At 45.4% G+C, this 24,049-nt stretch overlaps 1 protein-coding gene across 1 annotated transcript in view; it reads right to left on the bottom strand.

The window, feature by feature from the left end:
* ANXA13 (annexin A13) overlaps nucleotides 1-24,049 on the bottom strand; it is a 62,224-nt gene that overhangs the window by 30,691 nt on the left and 7,484 nt on the right. Inside the window, exons 2-3 of the mRNA XM_069731852.1 lie at nucleotides 9,429-9,504; nucleotides 1,478-1,572 (exon numbers count right to left, since the gene is read on the bottom strand). Of these exons, the coding sequence (XP_069587953.1) occupies nucleotides 1,478-1,572; nucleotides 9,429-9,504 (171 nt within the window). The remainder of the gene's footprint in view (nucleotides 1-1,477; nucleotides 1,573-9,428; nucleotides 9,505-24,049) is intronic.

The raw sequence follows: 24,049 nt of genomic DNA, 5'->3' as shown, positions 1-24,049 counted from the left end.
CAATCCCCACAGTTTTAAGCGTGCCCAAAACGCATTTGTTCAGACTGGCCTACCGCCTCGAAGTATTAACCTAATTATCCCTGTGTGGCCCATTCATATAAGTTAAACCAAAATCAGGTTCCTCGCATCATGTTCTCATACAATTTATGCAGTTAATAGCCCTCTGTGTCTATACTGCTACATACTTAAGCAGTTAACTGGTTTATGCAGCTTTACATGAACACCCGAGCCTTACACTATGGCCGGTCCGAACAACAAAAGCAATTGTTACCATCCACCTCTCGTGTCTCCCTTTTTCCTATAGATTGCAAGCTTGCGAGCAGGGCCCTCACTCTTCTTGATATATGTTTTGAACTGTGATTTTTGTTATGCTGTAGTGTCTATTGTCTGTACAAATCCCCTCTATAATTTGTAAATTGCTGCAAAATATGTTGGTGCTATAAAAAATTATTATTATTATGGATCAGTTGTCCTGGTCCCTTTGCAGAGAAACAGCCCCAAAGCATGATGTTGCCACCCCCATGCTTCACAGTAGGTATGGTGTTCTTTGGATGCAACTCAGCATTCGGTCTCCTCCAAACATGACGCGTTTTGTTTCTACCAAACAGTTCTACTTTGGTTTCATCAGACCATATGACATTCTCCCAATACTCTTCTGGATAATCCAAATGCTTTCTAGTAAACTTCAGATGGGCCCGGACATGTACTGGCTTAAGCAGGAGGACACGTTTGGCACTGCAGGATCTGAGTCCCTGGCGGCGTAGTGTGTTACTGATGGTAGCCTTTGTACGGTGATCCCAGCTCTATGCAGGCCATTCACTAGGTCCCCCCGTGTGCTTCTGGGATTTTTGCTCACCATTCTTGTAATCATTTTGATATCATCGGATGAGATCTTGCTCGGAGCCCCAGATCGAGGGAGATTATCAGTGGTCTTGTATGTCTTTCATTTTCTTATTATTGCTCCCACAGCTGATTTCATCACACCAGCTGCTTGCCTATTGCAGACTCAGTCTTCCCAGCCTGGTGCAGGGCTACAATTTTGTTTCTGGTGTCCTTCGACAGCTCTTTGGTCTTCACCATAGTGGAGTTTTGAGTGTGACTGTTTGAGGTTGTGGACAGGAGTCTTTTATACTGATAACAAGTTCAAACAGGTGCTATTACTACAGGTAATGAGTGGAGGACAGAGGAGCCTCTTAAAGAAGAAGTTACAGGTGTGTGAGCCAGTAATCTTGCATGTTTTTAGGGGACCAAATACTTATTTTCCACCATAATTAGCAAAATAAATCTTGCCAAATCAGACAAGGTGATTTTCTGGATTAGTTTTCTCATCTTGACTCTCATAGTTGTGGTCTACCTATGATGTCAATTACAGGCCTCTCTCACCTTTTGTAAGTGGGAGAACTTGCACAATTGGTGGCTGACTAAATACTTTTTTTCCCCACTGTATATGTCACCATGAGTGCACGGTGTGCAGTACCTTGCCGTACATTGTCTTGTATTTTTGCTTTATTTCCTGCCGCTGTTCAGAAGATCTATTTGCCAGGATTTCAATAATTGCTTTTTCATCAGTTCCTGTAAAATAAGGAAAAAAGAAAAAGCTGTCATTCGGTGAACGGAAGAGATTTATTCAGTAAATTGTTGGCTTGATATAATTTTTTTCTGTTTGGATCATGATTTAGTCATACTTTTATATCTAGTTAGATAAACTTTAGAAAAAAAATTATAATAATGACAAATTTGTACATGGCACCACTATATATATATATATATATATATATATATATATATATATATATATAAATATATATATATATATATATATATATATTGTAAGATTGCTCTCACTAAGTGTATTGGGGGACACTCGCTTGGCACGGGATCAACGTAGTCAGGCACGATTTTTTTGAACACAAAACAGTCCATACGGTTTATTAAAGTGTCATGAACTGGGTTATGCAGTTCATAATATACATTCCATAGAACACAATGGGCACCAACTGGTGATATTAACTTGCAGCTTTGTCTTAACAATTCATTTACGGCCTTAACTCACGTTTACAGCTTTGTCTCACAGACACTAAACATGCTGGACCTCTCACTTCGCCCAGTTAGCATGGGTGTCTGTACGCCGTACACTTCACCAATGTCCCAAGTCACATACAGAGCATATGACACTGGGTCGCAGTCTCTAAACACGCCGAACCTCACTCCGTTCAGTCATCGTGGGAGAGCACACAGTTCATGGAACATCACAAGCACCAACAGTCTGTATAGGTACCTGACGGGAGCTCCTGCTCCACCTGCTGACTCCTCATCAGTCCACTCCTCCGGGAAAGCTGCCTTACAGGGTTCACCAACTTGCCTGGCCGGCACACATCAGTCAGTCCAGAGCCACCGAAGGACGGTAGCTTCCCCAACAGTTCCACTGTGCGCTTTTCAGGGATCCGGTCCTACTCCCAGGACCTCCCAACACACAAGCGTGTGCTATTCAGGACTCCTACTCCCAGGAAATCCAACACATACTTCCAGCATGTGACCTGTCCAGGTGCTATTCAGGACCACTGTCCAACACCCCAGGCCACCAGGTCCAAAGCCCCACCATGTGCTATTCAGGACTCCTACGCCCAGGAAATCCAACACACAGGCTCTCCAGGACCTTCCACTGGAACCACACAGGTCACTCACAGCGACCATACACAGGAACATGTGACCCACACCCTGGTCACATTATATACCCTTAACCACTCCCCTGGATGGGAGTGTGGATGTGTGGCTAGTTTGTCCCACCCATCTCACACAACTAGCCTAGTAAGTCACCCTTACAGCTACACCATACATATACACACTTCAGGGACTACAGGTCCCAGAACAACAACATTACATCAGACTTACTATGCAGACTCCCTCTGCGACACATATCGGCCATTCACAACACAGCGAGTCACTGTTTCACCACGATTATTTATCACAATAGATATGCCTCCATGCACATCCCAAAGAGCACTCACAGCGCCCCCTAGCTGTCACAGGGGTCACTGCATCACATACCCCCCCTGTTCAAACTTGTGGGGTTGAACACCTGTCATACACCTGGGATCTCGAGACAGGTCACACACGTCACCTTGCCCTACCAGTCGAGAGAACCGTCTCAGTCGGTTTTGAGCATCACACATAACCACTCCCTTGTTGGGTTTACAACGCCCCCAGCGGTCAACACGTAGGCCTTGAGCTTTGGCCGTTTTGTCACAGTCTCTGTGTCACCAAACCTTTAGTCACCACACTTTCCAAGTGTGCCCCATTGCCTGGCCTTTCTCTCCATGGCCGCCACCCATGGTTGGTGCGGTCATGAGTCCCACTTACAGTCGAGGCTACTGTCTGGTCAGAGTTTGCCCCTTTGTCACCACTTTGGCTACAAGGTCTCCCACCTATGTCACTCAGTCCTGAGTTAGCTGAGGCGACACCACTTCTTTCATCTGACAGGGTACTCCTACCCCTTCGTTTGTCCACATTTCGGGTCGAAAGTGGCTGCCATCTTCCATCAAATGGGCGCAGCAGTCCTGTAAGGCGCCGTCCTTCAACCCTTAACTGCTCCATTTCCTTCAGCCATACCATGCGATATTCCAGCAGAGTCCACATTTTTCTAAGACTCTCCACTCTTCCTACAATGAAGAAGGGAACCATACCCTTTTCCCGGGGTAACTGGTCTTCGTGGATACCAGGTATTCTCAACCTCACCACTCCAGATTTGTCCACCATCTCTCGCATGGCTTGACCACTCCTTCCAATGACCTTCTTCACCATAAAGACGGGTACCTGTATTACCCCTTCCTGCAGATTCCGAGCTTTCCTCATAAGCTCCAGCCGCCTAGCAGCGTCTTCATTCCTACATTGGGCCATCCACTTTGTGCGCACATATCTCAAGTGCATGTCACTCTGAGTGGCTACTCTCTTCACCGTGACCTCAGTTGTGGACAGTATCACTAACTGACCTGTTTCCGGGGTCCAGTTCACCTTACAGGCCCCCACAGCTCTCTTAAACCCTTCATGCATAGACTCCCTGGCACATGCCTCTCTCAGGTCTTCAGGTACGTCTATCATGCACTTGAACAAGGAAGTCTCCTTCTCTTCTGCTGTCAGACACCCATCTTGTTCCGCTTCCAGAGCTAACTTCTTCTGAATGTCACCAGCTTTCAGTTGTTTGGCCAGGAGAGACACCTACCGCTTCATTTTTTCCCAGGCTGCTTTATTCATTGACTGGCTTTCTGCCAGGCGATCTCTGAGCCCCGCCACCTCCTTCTCTAAGGCCCCCACACGGCGCTCAGCAGCCCGTCTCCGAAGCTCCTCTTGCTTCACCCGGGTATCCACTTCAGGCCCCACTCCTTTGGTGGCCTCCTCCACTTCTGTACCCCCAGACTTTGCACTTTCAGCGTCAGCCTTGTCTTGGGTGTCAGCAGTGACATCTTTAGGATCGCCCCTTTCCCCTGGGACTTTAAAGTACTCCAGACACTTCAAGTCCTCAGCACCAGGTTTTCTGGAGCCTTCACCATCTTCCGTCAAACCTTCACAAGGTGCAACTGATTCAGCCCCTTTGCCTTTTCTATGTCTCCGGTGACGGGAGGTAGACTTGCCAATTGTACCTGAGTCAGCCTTACTACACTCTTTCCCACTGGCGTCATCATCTGAATGGGAGTCATCACCACCCATTCGGTCTTCCTGGAACCGACAGTCCCCACTTAAACAGGTCACAATTTCTGGCATGGCTGTCACTGCCATCCTGTCTTCACCCTGTGGAGCCCTGTCGTTACCCTGTGTCAGTATTTCTGATACCATTACATCGTACTCAGTTGTAGCGCTTGTTACTGGCCATGTCATATCACAGTCACCCTTGGAGTCTGTGTCACACCCCACAACACGGTGAACCCTCAAGTCACTCTTTAACCGGGTATCAGCTTCACAGGCTTCATTAACCATGTCACCTAAAGTCAACTTGGGGTACTCATCAGGTGACATGTCCGTAAGTTGGGCAGACTCACCTTCCCCACTGGTCAACTCGTCGTCAGCCCCAACTACTATGGGAGAAATAAATGCTTTAAGGTATGCAACCCCACCAGCTGAGAGCCCTCCATTCTCCTGTTGTAAAGAAGCTCCCTTCTCCCATAATTCTGTGAACAACCTAGAGTCCCGGCCAATTATCACTGGGCAGAGTAAGGTTGAGACTATGGCCACATCATGGATTGCACTGTCCTTGGCCGTCTCTAGGACCACCCTGGCCACTGGATAACCCTTAGTGTACCCATGGATGCAGGTGACCGTGACCGTGACCTTCCTACCGGGTATTTCGAATTCATCAGGTGCAACCCTCACTAGAGTCACCGGACCCCTAGAATCGACCAGTCCACACATTTCCATCTCATGCATCCGTAGGGCACACCCCCGTAAACTTTCACCAGGTGGATAGTTCACACCGCATACCGGACACACATAACTTACTCGCCCTGGGCACCAATTTGTCTGCGGTACCTCTTTGGGACTCTCCGCCCCCTTTTGGGAAACCACCATTTCCCGAGATTCCACCTTTTTTTTGGCTTCTACCCCTCTTCGGGTTACCGCCCCTTTTTGGGACTCCGCCCCCTTTTGGACAACCATCCCCGTTTGGATCACCGCCCACTTTTATGGGCACCACCCCTTTTAGGGACACCACCTCTTCCCTGGGGTACACTCCGTGGACTCCCCCACGTCACTCAGGCCCCAGTTCGCACAGTACACACACTATGTCTCTGGGCTTGTACTGGCCCTTTAAGAGTCTGCACGATCTGAGAGGGAAAAAACATTTTTTTTTTTTTCTTTTTATGTCACTTCACCAGCTCCTGCTGGTACTGCCACAGCTCCCGCTGCAGACACAACCGGCACCTCCGGCTGCCAACGACAAGCCACTGCCACTGCAGCTCCGGCTGCTGCAGAACCTCTTGCTGAAACTGCAGCTATGCTCCACAAGGCTCTGCACGGCTCCACTGCAAACTTCATGGACCCGCCGATCCACGGCAAGCCGCTTGTCACCTTCGTGGACCCGCCGATCCACAGCAAGACGCTTGCCACCTTCGTAACCCCGCCGAGTTACAGGCAGTAACTCCGCACGTGCCACCTGGAACGTTGCCCACGTTCGAACGCCATATGCAAGATTGCTCTCACTAAATGTATTGGGGGACACTCGCTTGGCACGGGATTGACGTAGTCAGGCACGATTTTTTTGAACACAAAACAGTCCATACGGTTTATTAAAGTGTCATGAACTGGGTTATGCAGTTCATAATATACATTCCATAGAACACAATGGGCACCAACTGGTGATATTAACTTGCAGCTTTGTCTTAACAATTCATTTACGGCCTTAACTCATGTTTACAGCTTTGTCTCACAGACACTAAACATGCTGGACCTCTCACTTCGCCCAGTTAGCATGGGTGTCTGTACGCCGTACACTTCACCAATGTCCCAAGTCACATACAGAGCATATGACACTGGGTCGCAGTCTTTAAACACGCCGAACCTCACTCCGTTCAGTCATCGTGGGAGAGCACACAGTTCATGGAACATCACAAGCACCAACAGTCTGTATAGGTACCTGACGGGAGCTCCTGCTCCACCTGCTGACTCCTCGTCAGTCCACTCCTCCGGGAAAGCTGCCTTACGGGGTTCACCAACTTGCCTGGCCGGCACACATCAGTCAGTCCAGAGCCACCGAAGGACGGTGGCTTCCCCAACAGTTCCACTGTGCGCTTTTCAGGGATCCGGTCCTACTCCCAGGACCTCCCAACACACAAGCGTGTGCTATTCAGGACTCCTACTCCCAGGAAATCCAACACATACTTCCAGCATGTGACCTGTCCAGGTGCTATTCAGGACCACTGTCCAACACCCCAGGCCACCAGGTCCAAAGCCCCACCATGTGCTATTCAGGACTCCTACTCCCAGGAAATCCAACACACTGGCTCTCCAGGACCTTCCACTGGAACCACACAGGTCACTCACAGCGACCATACACAGGAACCACACGGGAACATGTGACCCACACCCTGGTCACATTATATACCCTTAACCACTCCCCTGGATGGGAGTGTGGATGTGTGGCTAGTTTGTCCCACCCATCTCACACAACTAGCCTAGTAAGCAGTGGCGTATCTAGGGGGGGGCAGCCGGGGCATTTGCCCCGAGTGCAGCCGGCAGGGGGGCGCAGTCGGGCCGCCTAATGCGGCGGTCCGCAGTGTCTCCCCCGGCGGCTGCATTCTGCCGCCCCCCGCTCTGGGAGTCAGCTGTTCTCTGTGCCGACTGTCAAGCTGACAGCCGGCACAGAGAAGCTGCAGAGTGCCGGCTCCCAGTGTGTGCAGAGGGGGAGGGGAGCCCCTGCAGAGTGGCTGCGGCGGGCAGGAAGAAATCCCTGCAGCTCCACTGCCCAGCCGCACGATCTGTCTTCTTCCTGCTTCCTCTCACACAGACGCGCCGCTGGATGACGTCATCATTCAGCGGCCGGCTGTGTCAGAGGAAGGCGATGGAGCTGCTGCGCAGAGCGCGAGGAGAGGTGAGAGGAGTGTATGTGTGTGTGTGTGTATGTGAGTGTGTGAATGTGAGTGTGTATGTGTGTGAGTGTATGTGTGTGTGAATGTGTGTGTGTGTGAATGTGTATGTGTGTGAGTGTGTGTGTGTATGTGAGTGTGTGCGTATGTGTGTGTCTCAGTATTGTGTGTGTGTGTGTGTGTGTGTGTATCGCGCTGCAGGGGAATGTGCAGAGAAGTGAATGGTGTGTGTGGGGGTGGGAGGAGAGGGCAATGATGGGGCTGACGGGGGGCATATGCCCTTGGAGGGGGCGCCAAAATGAATTCTTGCCCCGGGTGCCAGAAACGCTAGATACACCTCTGCTAGTAAGTCACCCTTACAGCTACACCATACATATACACACTTGAGGGACTACAGGTCCCAGAACAACAACATTGCATCAGACTTACTATGCAGATTCCCTCTGCGACACATATCGGCCATTCACAACACAGCCAGTCACTGTTTCACCACGATTATCACAATAGATATGCCTTCATGCACATCCCAAAGAGCACTCACAGCGCCCCCTAGCTGTCACAGGGGTCACTGCATCACAATATATATATATATATATATATATATATATATATATATATATATATATATATATATATATAAGAACTTTGCAAAATGACTATCTTTTTTCATTGCTCTGTCACTGCAAGTGTTAATCAGTTCAGTTTATCTCCTGCATCTCTCCATCCTGAATTATCTCAGCTGTTCTGTGTTGGCCACTCCCCTCTGGTATATATGGTTGTCACTGGCACTTGGGATTTGCCAGTGATAGTTCTACTTCCTGGTTTGGTGTTGAAGGGGAAGTTCAGTGTTTGGAGTTGGCGGTTGGAGAGTTTTTCAGAAGATTGCTGTGTGGGGTTGGTTTGCGTGTCTATCATTTTCATCTCCTATTTGGTTTGTGCCTCCTAATCCTCCCATGTTTCCATCTCTATTGTATTATGAGTGTATTTTTATGATTACAGTTTTCTTTTATCTCTGTCTGTTAACCCCTGTTTGTCTGGTTAGTGTTTTCCAATACACATCAGCCTCACACCTCCATCGGTGGGGCAGAGAACAGAGAGCAACGTCAGAGACCCCAGCGTCTCCACCATCTGGGGTAATCGGTTAGTCTAGGGTGCCCACAGTCCCCTGTCACTATGTGACAGTATGTTTGGAAAAAAGCCAACACTATAAATCACCAAAAGAACACAATACCCAAAGTGAAGCATGATGGAGGCAGATATATGTTTTGGGACTGTTTTTTGCCAGCTGGAGCTGAGACGTTAGTCAATGTGGAGAGAATTTTGAACAGTTCCAAATATCACTCAATTTTGCATCAAGACCGTCAGTCCTCTGTTAAAATGCAGAAGATGAAGAGGAATTTCACCTTTCAGTATGACAACAATCCTAAGCTAAACTCCATATCAATAGAAGAATGGTTTCACTAGAAGAAGATGACAGTTGTAGAATGACCCAGACATGAATCCAATAGAAAATCTGTGGGTGACCAGAGAAGGGTGCTAATTTTGATGGTTTTTATGAAAGGGATGTGGCTGATGGAAATTATGCAAAGCAGTTTAGAGACCGCCCCCAATTAATCTAGTAAGCCACACCCCCTTTTGAAGACTAAAAACTTAGCATTCGATTAAAAAATCCCATATCTCTGGAACCATATGGCAGATTTAAAAAAGAAAGATAGTGGAATACTCAGGGGAGCATCGGGAATAAAATAAGAGCAAACTCTGGACACTTTTGACTTAGTTACAGGTCCTCTTTAAATTACACCATGTACACCCTGGATAACTTGGGTCTGTGGAACGGTTCATTTGCTGGATACCCACCCATTCCTTTACAAGCTTTTTGCAGCTTCTTGCAATCTCGTTCTGCATTAAAATCATGATGGTGCCGGATGGTTGGCTGAAAAGAAAAAGCAAAATTGATATAATAGTAAAGAATATTTCATAGTGGGTTATTTTGAAAAATATTGCCGAAATCTTACCCTAAATTTCACCATTTGCCATGTGAGGGGCAAAACACACAAAAAAAATCTGTATGTCAAATGTGCATTTCCCAGCAGTTTGGTTGCAGACAGGGCCGGCTCCAGGTTTTTGAGGGCCCCGGGCGAAAGAGTCTCAGTGGGCCCCCCCTTTAACACATACTCCGATTCATGATCGCATATAAACACAGCCATGTAGTATATAACACTGCCCACGTAGTATATAGCAGCCCATGTAGTATATAGCAGCCCACGTAGCATATAGCAGCCCACATAGTATATAGCAGCGCAGCCCACGTAGTATATAGCAGCGCAGCCCACGTAGTATATAGCAGCGCCACTCACTCAGGCACTGGTAGGAGCTCCTCCTGAATCTGCCTCATAACTTCAGCAGCACTGCAGCCATTCAGGGGCAGAGATCAGAGCAGAGAACGTGCTCTCTCCGCCCACAAACAATGTCACACTGGCTGCCTTCTCTTAACCCCTATGTGTGCCTGCCTGGCTGCACTGACTGAGTGAGAAGATGCTTGTGTCAGAGCTGGCACATAGGGGTTAAGAGAACGCAGCCAGCAGTGACTTTGTGGGCAGAGAGAGCATGTTATCTCCTGCTCTGCTCTCCCAGCTGTATCTATGACAGGGTGAGTGGGCCCCCCTCTCTCTCTAGGGCCCCGGCATTTGCCCAGGTGCGCCGGGTGCTGACGCCGGCCCTGGTTGCAGATTTTGGAATCGGAGGTGTGTCGATTCATGGAAAGTGCCTCAGTGCATTTCATTACTCCCCACCCTGCCCCGCCTACTGACCGGCATACAGTTAAAGGGGCTTCCCACCTTTGGGGGAAAATTTTTCTAACTAAATTCATGGATCTAAGGCTAAAAATCATTTTGCAATTGTGTTTGATTAAAAATGTGTCCAAAGTTTGCTTTTTGCTTCTTGCCTTCTATTGTAGGCAGTAGAATGAGTTAACTGAGAATCCATCAGTGAGCTCATTAAGATTGAATGACAGGGACAGTTCTTAACCCTTTTATCTGTCTTTTTTTTTCTGAGCTCCTCCTGACCACAAAAAGTTGAATATGCTGGGAATCAAAAAAACCTTTATAAGGCAAACGGTGCAAAATTTTTAATGTATCCCAATTGCAAAAAGGATCTTTAGCCCTAAATATATGCATTAAGTAAAAAAATAAATTAATAAAAAAAAAAAATGTGGGCGACCCCCATCAACGGCCACTACAAGACACCTCTGGTAGTGGATTATCTCCGCACAAAAGCATTGGTCATTGGAATTTAACAGATGGGGTCACCTGTCGGGGGAGACGCCGGTGGTCCCTGTGGACATTGTGTATGGGGCCTTTCCAGTCCTGCTGGCTCCACAGTGGAAATGTCACGGACAGGTCCATTATCGCAGGATATTTGCACAAGGCATAGCATAACATAATGTTTGCTGACTGATCACCACCACTGTCTAATCTCAGGCAAACAACAGTAATAAAGCGACGTCTGCTTCATAAGGCTGGCAGATGATTTCCTCATAAATTATCTGTTCCCTAGAAATACGTAGCATTAATCAATAACTGGTATTGGCTTTCCTGCAGGGAGGGAACCCTTTATCTGTTGTACTGTATATCATAAATCTTATGGCCACACAAGTATAATGGCCCTTAATAACTATGGATTATGGAGGATTTACGTCTTTCTGGTGATTTCATGTAACTTTAAAGGGTTATTCCCATCGTCATAGATGGATAGAGTGTGTAAAAAGAAGCATTTTTGAAATTTACTCTTTATTAAAATTTGCATCCGTTCTTCAGCTATTAAAGGTACCTTCACACATAACGATATCGTTAACGATATCGTTGCTTTTTGTGACGTAGCAACGATATCGTTAAGGAAATCGTTATGTGTGACAGCGACCAACGATCAGGCCCCTGCTGGGAGATCGTTGGTCGCTGAACAAAGTCCAGAACTTTATTTCGTCGCTGGATCTCCCGTGGACATCGCTGGATCGGCGTGTGTGACACCGATCCAGTGATGTCTTCACTGGTAACCAGGGTAAACATCAGGTAACTAAGCGCAGGGCCGCGCTTAGTAACCCGATGTTTACCCTGGTTACCAGCGTAAAAGTAAAAAAAAACAAACACTACATACTTACCTACCGCTGTCTGTCCTCCAGCGCTGTGCTCTGCACTCCTCCTGTACTGGCTGTGAGCGTCGGTCAGCCGGAAAGCAGAGCGGTGACGTCACCGCTCTGCTTTCCGGCCGCTGTGCTCACAGCCAGTACAGGAGGAGTGCAGAGAAGCAGAGCGCCGGGGACAGACAGCGGTAGTAAGTATGTACTGTTTTTTTTTTTTACTTTTACACTGGTAACCAGGGTAAACATCGGGTTACTAAGCGCGGCCTTGCGCTTAGTTACCCGATGTTTACCCTGGTTACCGGGGACCTCGGGATCGTTGGTCGCTGGAGAGCTGTCTGTGTGACAGCTCTCCAGCGACCAAACAGCGACGCTGCAGCGATCCGGATCGTTGTCGGTATCGCAGCAGCGTCGCTTAATGTGAAGGGACCTTAACACTATTCTTTTGTTTACAGCTCGTTGTCTAGGAGACCGACCACCGCCGCTGTCTAATTTGCAAGCTCTGCACCGAAGAAAGACAGAATTAGGGTTTCACAGTGCACTCCAGTGTTCCTGGTCAGCTTTAAAGCAGATAGACAAGGGCTTGTAAGCACTAAACACGTGTTCTGCAGTCTAGCAGCGGTGGTCGATCTCCAAGGCAACGCGCAGTAAACAAAAGAAAAGTGGTAATATCTTTGGAACGACAGAAAATTTTAATAAGAAGTAAATTGCAAAATTGCTCGTATTTACAAGCACTATCCAATAATACCCATTTATGATGATGTGAAAAAACCCCTTTAACCCCTTTACCCCCAAGGGTGGTTTGCACGTTAATGACCAGGCCAATTTTTACAATTCTGACCACTGTCCCTTTATGAGGTTATAACTCCGAAACGCTTCAACGGATCCTGGTGATTCTGACATTGTTTTCTCGTGACATATTGTACTTCATGATAGTGGTAAAATTTCTTTGATAGTACCTGCGTTTATTTGTGAAAAAAACGGAAATTTGGCGAAAATTTTGAAAATTTCGCAATTTTCAAACTTTGAATTTTTATGCAATTAAATCACAGAGATATGTCACACAAAATACTTAATAAGTAACATTTCCCACATGTCTCCTTTACATCAGCATAATTTTGGAACCAATTTTTTTTTTTGTTAGGGAGTTATAAGGGTTAAAAGTTGACCAGCAATTTCTCATTTTTACAACACCATTTTTTTTTTAGGGACCACGTCTCATTTGAAGTCATTTTGAGGGGTCTATATGATAGAAAATGCCCAAGTGTGACACCATTCTAAAAACTGCACCCCTCAAGGTGCTCAAAACCACATTCAAGAAGTTTATTAACCCTTCAGGTGTTTAATAGGAATTTTTGGAATGTTTAAATAAAAATGAACATTTAACTTTTTTACACAAAAAATTTACTTCAGCTCCAATTTGTTTTATTTTACCAAGGGTAACAGGAGAAATTGGACCCAAAAAGTTGTTGTCCAATTTGTCCTGAGTACGCTGATACCCCATATGTGGCAGTAAACCACTGTTTGGGCGCATGGGAGAGCTCGGAAGGGAAGGAGCGCTATTTGACTTTTCAATGCAAAATTGACAGGAATTGAGATGGGACGCCATGTTGCGTTTGGAGAGCCACTGATGTGCCTAAACATTGAAACCCCCCACAAGTGACACCATTTTGGAAAGTAGACCCCCTAAGGAACTTATCTGGATGTGTGGTGAGCACTTTGACCCACCAAGTGCTTCACAGAAGTTTATAATGCAGAACCGTAAAAATAAAAAATCATATTTTTTCACAAAAATTATATTTTTGCCCCCAATTTTTTATTTTTCCAAGGGTAAGAGAAGAAATTGGACCTCAAAAGTTGTTGTCCAATTTGTCCTGAGTACGCTGATACCCCATATGTGGCAGTAAACCACTGTTTGGGCGCATGGGAGAGCTCGGAAGGGAAGGAGCGCCGTTTGACTTTTCAATGCAAAATTGACAGGAATTGAGATGGGACGCCATGTTGCGTTTGGAGAGCCACTGATGTGCCTAAACATTGAAACCCCCCACAAGTGACACCATTTTGGAAAGTAGACCCCCTAAGGAACTTATCTGGATGTGTGGTGAGCACTTTGACCCACCAAGGGCTTCACAGAAGTTTATAATGCAGAGCCATAAAAATAAAACAAAATTTTTTTCCCACAAAAATTATTTTTTAGCCCCCAGTTTTGTATTTTCCCTAGGGTAACAGGAGAAATTGGACCCCAAAAGTTGTTGTCCAATTTGTCCTGAGTACGCTGATACCCCATATGTGGGGGGGAACCACCGTTTGGGCGCATGGGAGGGTTCGGAAGGGAAGGCGCGCCATTTGGAATGCAGACTTAGATGGAATGGTCTGCAGGCGTCACATTGCGTTTGCAGAGCCCCTAATGTACCTAAACAGTAGAAACCCCCCACAAGTGACACCATTTTGGAAAGTAGACCCCCTAAGGAACTCATCTTGATGTGTTGTGAGAGCTTTGAACCCCCAAGTATTTCACTACAGTTTATAACGCAGAGCCATGCAAATAAAAAATATTTTTTTTCCACAAAAATTATATTTTAGCCCCCAGTTTTGTATTTTTCCAAGGTTAGCAGGAGAAATTGGACCCTAAATGTTGTTGTCCAATTTGTCCTGAGTACGCTGATACCCGATATGTGGGGGGGAACCACCGTTTGGGCGCATGGGAGGGCTCGGAAGGGAAGGAGCATCATTTGGAATGCAGACTTAGATGGATTGGTCTGCAGGCGTCACATTGCGTTTGCAGAGCCCCTAATGTACCTAAACAGTAGAAACCCCCCACAAGTGACCCCATATTGGAAACTAGACCCCTCAATGAACTTATCTAGATGTGTTGTGAGAACTTTGAACCCCCAAGTGTTTCACTACAGTTTATAACGCAGAGCCGTGAAAATAAAAAATCTTTTTGTTTTCCCACAAAAATTATTTTTTAGCCCCCAGTTTTGTATTTTCCCAAGGGTAACAGGAGAAATTGGTCCACAAAAGTTGTTGTCCAATTTGTCCTGAGTACGCTGATACCCCATATGTTGGGGTAAACCCCTGTTTGGGCACACAGGAGAGCTCGGAAGGGAAGGAGCACTGTTTTACTTTTTCAACGCAGAATTGGCTGGAATTGAGATCGGACGCCATGTCGTGTTTGGAGAGCCCCTGATGTGCCGAAACAGTGGAAACCCCCCAATTATAACTGAAACCCTAATCTAAACACACCCCTAACCCTAATTCCAACGGTAACCCTAACCACACCTCTAACCCTGACACACCCCTAACCCTAATCCCAACCCTATTCCCAACTGTAAATGTAATCTAAACCCTAACCCTAACTTTAGCCCCAACCCTAACTGTAGCCCCAACCCTAACCCTAACCCTAGCCCTAACCCTAGCCCTAACCCTAGCCCTAACCCTAGCCCTAACCCTAGCCCTAACCCTAACCCTAACCCTAGCCCTAACCCTAGCCCTAACCCTAGCCCTAACCCTAGCCCTAGCCCTAACCCTAACCCTAGCCCTAGCCCTAACCCTAGCCCTAACCCTAGCCCTAGCCCTAACCCTAGCCCTAATGGGAAAATGGAAATAAATACATTTTTTTTATTTTTCCCTAACTAAGGGGGTGATGAAGGGGGGTTTGATTTACTTTTATAGCGAGTTTTTTAGCGGATTTTTATGATTGGCAGCCGTCACACACTGAAAGACCCTTTTTATTGCAAAAAATATTTTTTGCAATACCACATTTTGAGAGCTATAATTTTTCAATATTTTGGTCCACAGAGTCATGTGAGGTCTTGTTTTTTGCGGGACGAGTTGACGTTTTTATTGAAAACATTTTTGGGCACGTGACATTTTTTTATCGCTTTTTATTCCGATTTTTGTGAGGAAGAATGACCAAAAGCCAGCTATTCATGAATTTCTATTGGGGGAGGCGTTTATACCGTTCCGCGTTTGGTAAAATTGATAAATCAGTTTTATTCTTCGGGTCAGTACGATTACAGCGATACCTCATTTATATCTTTTTTTATGGTTTGGTGCTTTTATACGATAAAAACTATTTTACAGAAAAAATAATTATTTTTGCATCGCTTTATTCTCAGGACTATAACTTTTTTATTTTTTTGCTGATGATGCTGTATGGCGGCTCTTTTTTTGCGGGACAATATGACGCTTTCAGCGGTACCATGGTTATTTATATCTGTCCTTTTGATCGCGTGTTATTCCACTTTTTGTTCGGCGGTATGATAATAAAGCGTTGTTTTTTGCCTCGTTTTTTTTTTTTTTTCTTACGGTGTTTACTGAAGGGGTTAACTAGTGGGACAGTTTTATAGGTCGGGTCGTTACGGACGCGACGATACTAAATATGTGTACTTTTATTGTTTTTTTTTTTTTATTTAGATGAAGAAATGTATTTATGGGAATAATATATATTTTTTTTTTTCATTATTTTGGAATATTTTTTTTTATTTTTTTTACACATTTGGAAAATTTTTTTTTTACTTTTTTACTTTGTCCCAGGGGGGGACATCACAGATCAGTGATCTGACAGTTTGCACAGCACTCTGTCAGATCACTGATCTGACATGCAGCGCTGCAGGCTTCACAGTGCCTGCTCTGAGCAGGCTCTGTGAAGCCACCTCCCTCCCTGCAGGACCCGGATCCGCGGCCATCTTGGATCCGGGGCTGGAGGGAGCAGGGAGGGAGGTGAGACCCTCGCAGCAACGCGATCACATCGCGTTGCTCCGGGGGTCTCAGGGAAGCCCGCAGGGAGCCCCCTCCCTGCGCGGTGCTTCCCTGCACCGCCGGCACATCGCGATCATCTTTGATCGCGGTGTGCCAGGGGTTAATGTGCCGGGGGCGGTCCGTGACCGCTCCTGGCACATAGTGCCGGATGTCAGCTGCGATAAGCAGCTGACACCCGGCCGCGATCGGCCGCGCTCCCCCCGTGAGCGCGGCCGATCGGCTATGACGTACTATCCCGTCCAGGGTCAGATAAGCCCAGGGCACCTCGACGGGATAGTACGTCTAAGGTCACAGAGGGGTTAATTTCTGCTTTGACTAATCAGTATAGCAAAGTGTTGCCTTGGAGCATATAGTCTTCTGTCATTGCCTTTGTGACATTTGTTATACATTTATATTTTATCATGTCAGCTCATGTGAAAAATAATGTACAAATAAAGGATTAAATATCACAGTTTTCATATATGGAGATGTTTAGTCAAAGCTAAATATGTCTATGCGATTTACTGTTTTATGCAATAAAGTTTATGTTTTTAAAAAATGTGTTTATTGTAATTGTTTTTATTTTTCATTAACGTTTTTTTTTTTACAGGAAATACAGTATATCTGTATATACCAGCATATTATGCCTGCAAAGAAAAATACTACAGAGTTGATTAGACTATGAAAAATCTTTCCATGATAGAGACCAGGTAGGTTTCGTTCCCAAAAGACAAGCATCAGATAGTATAAGAGTCTCTCACCTGTTGCACCATTGCAAACAGCGCAATTTACCAAGCATGTTATTGTCGCTTGACATTAAAAAAGCCTTTGACTCTATTTCTTGGTCTTATCTGTTTGCGGTCTTGCGGAAATGGGGTTTCCCTCCTTACTTTCTTACAATGATTCGGGCCCTTTATAGCTCCCTTTCTGCATATGTACGATACAACGGCTTCTCCTCCCCGCGCTTCCCTATTCATAGAGGCACTCGCCAAGGCTGTCCCTTATCACCCATATTATTTCTTTTAGCATTTGAACCCTTGGCGATACACCTTCGACTCAATTCATCCATCCGGGGAGTCACTATAGCATCAGTCCCCCATAAACTTTTCTTGTTTGCTGACGACATGCTGCTCCTCCTAACATCTCCTCGGTCATCCCTCTCAGCCCTTCTTCAAACTCTTAATAACTTTGAACACATTTCAGGTCTACAAATTAATCCCTCTAAATCCTATGCCATGAACATCACTCTCCCTTCCTGCACTATCACATTGCTAAAACAAGATTTCCCGTTTCAGTGGACCTCTAACCAGTTGGACTACTTAGGAGTGAAACTTACTTCAGAGTACGGCTCATTATACGCGGCTAATTATCCTCATATGCTCCGTAAAATTCGATCAATACTCCAGTCATGGGGCAAACTTAACCTCTCCAGAGTACGCGCACTAAAGATGACTATACTCCCTAAATTACTTTATCTATTTCGGGTCCTCCCAGTCTCGGTCCCCACACAATACCTTAAAATAGCTCAGCGAGCGATTAATACCTTTGTTTGGAGGGGGGTTCCCTAGGGTTAATAGAGCCACCCTTTACTGCCATCGTCTAAAAGGGGGATTGGGGGTCCCAAACCTCTCGAAATATTATCAAGCAGCCCAACTTGGTCAACTGACGTTGTACCACGCCTATTCTGAACCCCCCCTATAGCTAGCTCTAGAGGCCTCAGAACTCCACTTGAGTACCCTAGATACGTTGCTCTGGACTCTCCCAACACACCGGAGAGAAATCACTAACCCCATCATGGTCCACTCTCTCAGAATCTGGGACTCATTAAAATACTCCTCACATTTAATATCTTCATTCCTACCCTTGGCCCCCTTGTGGGGTAATGCCCAGTTCCCCCCGGGAGTGGATTCCCTTAGGGACTTCCGACTATGGGTTGCGGCGGGAATAACGAGAGTTCACCATCTCATCAACGTGGATGGGCTTATCCCATTTTCTGCTTTGAGTGAAAAATACCATCTCCCACCGAGAGAGATATTTCGATACTTGCAACTTAAAAATGTTGGTCAATCTCTACTAAGAAACTCTGCCCCCCCTATTCCTTCACCCCCTTTGAACAGAGATGCCGCCAAAACCCACATGCTCCAGGTATCATATCCCTTCTTTACTCACACATCAACTCTCCAACTCACAGGCGGTGCCTGGGCTACACCTCTCGCTGGGAGTCTGATATTGGTTCAGCCCTGACGGACTCGGAATGGACCCAGATTTGGTCTTCCTCCACTGGAGGCTTGCTTAACACCCTCATGCTAGAGACCAATTACAAAGTACTTACAAGATGGTACTTGACCCCAGCTAGAGTGGCGAAGGCAGTCGCTAACTACTCTCCAAACTGTTTTCGGGGATGTAACTCTATAGGAGATATGCTTCATATCTGGTGGCTATGCCCAACGGCTCGAAGGTTTTGGACCAGGGTATACTACTTGATTCTCTCAATAACAAATATCAATCTTAGGAAAAACCCCTGGGAAGCCCTACTAAACAAGCGTATCCCCAATATTTCTAAATATTCCCGAGCCCTTATCACGTTTATATTCTTAGCAGCCAAACAAACTATAGCCTCGGCTTGGAAAAAACCTGGCTTGGATTTGTCGGGAGTTAAATCTCGTCTATCATGGTACATGGTAAACGAAAAATTATCAGCTATACTCACTGACAAAGCAGAGAGATTGGAACTTACTTGGCTCTCCTGGGCGGAATACGCCAGCCACACCCCTTTCGCTATTCCAGTATCTCGACTATCTAACCGTAGTCCTCAGGCTTCTGATTAAAATTACCCAAATGGGTATGGATTCATTATAACCTCTTCTTGGGTCCCCCTTCCCTACCCCCTCCCCTAACCCTTGTCCCCCATTTTGTGTGTGTTTTTGTCGCTGTTACACTCGTCCTTTGATATGACTCATCTTAAGTTAATTGCCAGTTATCAGAACATAAACGAAGGACTGTTACCCCCTTGTTATGATGCAATGTACCATATGATAATACTAAAGTTTCTTCTTTTCCTGTATCATATATGCAAACTTCAATAAAAATTTATGGTTTAAAAAAAAAAAAATCTTTCCATGGATAGAAATGCAGTCTGTGGCTCACTGTTAAGGTACCGTCACACTAAGCGACGCTGCAGCGATCTAGACAACGATCCCGATCGCTGCAGCGTTGCTGTGTGGTCGCTGGAGAGCTGTCACACAGACAGCTCTCCAGCGACCAACGATGCCGGTCCCCTGGTAACCAGGGTAAACATCGGGTTACTAAGCGCAGGGCCACGCTTAGTAACCCGATGTTTACCCTGGTTACCAGCGTAAACGTAAAAACAAACAAACGCTACATACTTACATTCCGGTGTCTGTCCTCCGGCGCTGTGCTTTCCTGCACTGTCAGCGCCGGCCAGCTGTAAAGCAGAGCGGTGACGTCACCGCTGTGCTTTCCGGCTGGCCGGCGCTCACAGCCAGTGCAGGAAAGCAGAGCGCCGGGGGACAGACACCGGAATGTAAGTATGTAGTGTTTTTTTTTTTTTTTTACGTTTACGCTGGTAACCAGGGTAAACATCGGGTTACTAAGCGCGGCCATGCGCTTAGTAACCCGATGTTTACCCTGGTTACCAGTGAAGACATCGCTGAATCGGCGTCACACACGCCGATTCAGCGATGTCTGCGGGAGGTCCAGCGACGAAATAAAGTGCTGGACTTTCTGCTCCGACCAACGACATCACAGCAGGATCCTGAGAGCTGCTGCCTATCAAACTGAACGATGTCGCTAGCCAGGACGCTGCAACGTCACGGATCGCTAGCGATATCGTTCAGTGTGACGGTACCTTTAGTGTTTTTGCCTCTTATACAGCTTTTGCTCACTGCTAGTGTTACTGCCTCTCATACTGTGTTTGCTCACTGTTAGTGTTACTGCCTCTCATACTGTGTTTGCTCACTGTTAGTGTTACGGCCTCTCATACTGCGTTTGCGCACAATTAGGGTAGTGTTACTGCCTGTCATACTGCATTTGCACAGGGTTAGGGTAGTGTTACTGGCTCTCATACTGCTTTTGCTCACTGTTAGTATTACTGCCTCTCATACTGCTTTTGCTCACTGTTAGTATCACTGCCTCTCATACTGCTTTTGCTCACTGTTAGTATTACTGCCTCTCATACTGCTTTTGCTCACTGTTAGTATTACTGCCTCTCATACTGCTTTTGCTCACTGTTAGTGTTACTGGCTCTCATACTGCTTTTGCTCACTTTTAGTATTACTGCCTCTCATACTGCTTTTGCTCACTGTTAGTATTACTGCCTCTCATACTGCTTTTGCTCACTGTTAGTGTTACTGGCTCTCATACTGCTTTTGCTCACTGTTAGTATTACTGCCTCTCACGCTGCTTTTGCTCACTGTTAGTATTACTGCCTCTCTTACTGCTTTTGCTCACTGTTAGTATTACTGCCTCTCATACTTCGTTTGCTAATGATGATAATCATAAAGGGTCCTAGCGTTTGCCTAATTTTGCATAGCTTTTATTGATCAATTCTAAATTATAATCTCTTTTAAATTGTTTTCACTCTTGGACATTTTTACTAGGAAAATTCTAAACCAAAAGTTTATTACACTCTTTTTTTTTTTATCACGTAATTTTATTTTATTTAGTTTTTTTTTCTGTCCTTTTATATCTCGCTTTTTTTCTTTCTTCTTCTTTTTTTTTTTTTTATAACCGGATGAGCAGTGTGAGATCCTTATAAAAGCCCGCTGCCCGCCTGTTCACATCTGTTCCCTCCTTGATCAAAGTTTGGACTTATCTACTTGCCGATAAGTGAAGTCATAAATGTGATGGTCGTTCTAATTAATAATTAAAAGGAGTAAAGGAGTAGTCATTGTGCGCGCCGGACTTTTCCACCCCATGTCACAAGTGAATGAATGTATCGATCAGACACAGAAACTACAATGGGCAGGATTGTGCCCGCAGGATTACTGACTGTATCACTAATCCACCTGCTTTGTATCAATCAATATGTATTTGCCCATGAAAATCACTCCATGAAACACACGGAAAGGGACACTTTTACCTGTTTTATAGGCTCATAACGGAAAAAAAACCTTTTTGCTTTTCCATACTCCTCCTTAAAGGTCCTCTTTGGCCCATATGAGAAGACCAACACCATTAACGACCGGTGATAGTTGGGGTCCCTGTTGGAAATTTTGCATAGGACCCAGGGCCTTCAAAACTACGCCACTGTTTGTGTTTCTCGGTTTACTGTGCCGTTTCCGTACATTGGCATTATGTCACGTAATGTTCCAGATTTCTCCACGTGTATCAAAAATTTGCACCGAATCTTTAGCGTCCGCTCACTTCAACACTCAAATATTGCACCTTGATGATAAATTTTGAGCAAATTACGCCGGCGCAACTTTTTAAGCACGGTGGTCCGCTTCCCAATGTTACATAAGAGCCCAAGTCCGATGTGTTGTATGTCGCACATTAATGCACAAATTTGCACAAATTGGGAGTTTTTATCCATTAAAGAATGTTTGCGACATAAATGCGTTTGTCTTACGGCTTATTTTTTTTTTTAAGGCAGATGAGACCAGTCTAGAATATACAACTTTTTTAGAACATTTTTTGCCAAAATGTTTTAATAAATATACCGTTTCCTTTTCGCGTAATTTTTAAGTTTTGGCATAAAGTACTAAAAAATGGCGTAATCGGTGATGTAAAATATGGAGCTTGAATTTGCCATTTATGACAATGAAATGATGCAATTTTCAGAAAAATGGTGCAGCAAACACAATGATAAATGTCCCCCAATCAGTATAACGCCGCAGTGTTCTCATGTAACACCTCTATACAGTGCTCAATAATGGCGCTATACTGAGAGCAAATTGAAGCGTTTTGTCGTCATGCGCTACCTTCTTGGAATTCTGATCTCGGACTGTTACCTGACTATGCCTTTGTCTCACCCCTCTGTCTATGATGCACTCTCTTCTCTTGGCTTTTGACCTCGGACCTCTTGACTACCCAGCCTCACGGCTTGTCCATGAGTAGTGACTAGCCTCACAGGCACTATTCTGTGACTACATCATCACGGGACTATATGGTATCCAACTGATAGCCCCATACAGTGCCCAAATAATTGCACTCTACTGTGACTAAAAGATACAGGTATACAGTGCCCAAATACTACCACCATAAAAAGGAAAAATAATGCCGCAATACAGTGAATAAATATTACCAATATACAGTAACCAAATAATAGCACTTTACTGCGACTAGAAAATACAGATATACAGTACCCAAATACTATCGCCATACAATGGAAAAATAATGCCGCAATACAGTGACTAAATATTACCAATATACAGTAACCAAATAATAGCACTTACAATAACTAAAAAAGGTACAGTGGTCAAATGATAACACCAAGTAATCCCCAAATAACTTGGTTCCCAAGCCTGGCAATAATGATTATGGCACTTACTATGAATGGTAGTTAAACACTATATAATGGAATTATTTCTACAATATACGTCAACATTACTATGCAATTTTTATTTTAAAGGGGTTGTCCCCTTTCAGAAAACTTTTTTTCTGCCAGCTCAGTTTATCATTAAAAAGCAAGCTGCACTTTACTAACCCTCCACGGGTCCTGAGCTAAGTCTCTGGCGCTGCAGCCAATCACTGAACTCAGCAGCTCCGCCGATATAGGCAACACGAGCTGCTGAGCTCAGTGATGGGCTGCAGCGCTGTTGATGTCAAATCACCGATGCAGCCAAACAAACAAAGAACGGAGACACAGCGCTGGACCCGGGGAGGGTAAGTAAGGCACAGTTTGTTGTTTTTACAATGAAGTAAGTTTTCTGAAAGGGGCAACCCCTTTAATTTAAATATCTTGTAGGTCTTTAATATCAGCCGCAGCCTGGGTTTTATTTGTCTACAGTCAAATTCTTCCAATAAAAGAACTCGTGTCTGACGTCCATAGTCGATGCTATGACCTCAGGTGTGATGCATCCACTTTATGTCCATGACTTACTGCCTAACCATGAAAATACCCAGGCAAAAAGCAGCTTGACTTGTATCCCCCCCTCCGTCCCGCCAGTTACACCTCTGCCCCAGCTACTCTGCGCCAATCTGCGACTATTCTATTACTGAAAATATCTAGTTAGAAAAAAAATCCCGCTAAGTCTAAGAATGTAATAATCGCTCCATTACTGGCCGCATGGATTCGTACCCGTTCCCATCTGATAAATACTTGCGTGTTTTCCGTGACTGTCGCTTTGGGCAGGTGTTGGGAAATTCCAATGACGTGACTTTTATCAGCGGAATTTATTATGGCAAAAGCCATAAATAAATCCATACATTAGGTTTCGGGGTGTACTACCGAAATCCTACTGACAAGTATTGCCCACGACCTATTGATTCAAATTTTTACCAAAATTGTTGGCGGGGAAATGTGAAGCGCACGTCACTATAGGGACTTCACCCCACGCCCAGCATGATAACTATAAGGGTAGAGAAGTACAATGTCCGTATCAGGGTTGTCTCAGAATTGACAATTACCACCTATCTA

The sequence above is a fragment of the Ranitomeya imitator genome, chromosome 6, assembly GCF_032444005.1.
Source record: "Ranitomeya imitator isolate aRanImi1 chromosome 6, aRanImi1.pri, whole genome shotgun sequence".
In the NCBI taxonomy this organism is placed as follows: Eukaryota; Metazoa; Chordata; class Amphibia; order Anura; family Dendrobatidae; genus Ranitomeya; species Ranitomeya imitator.
This window is presented reverse-complemented; position numbering and strand designations above follow the sequence as displayed.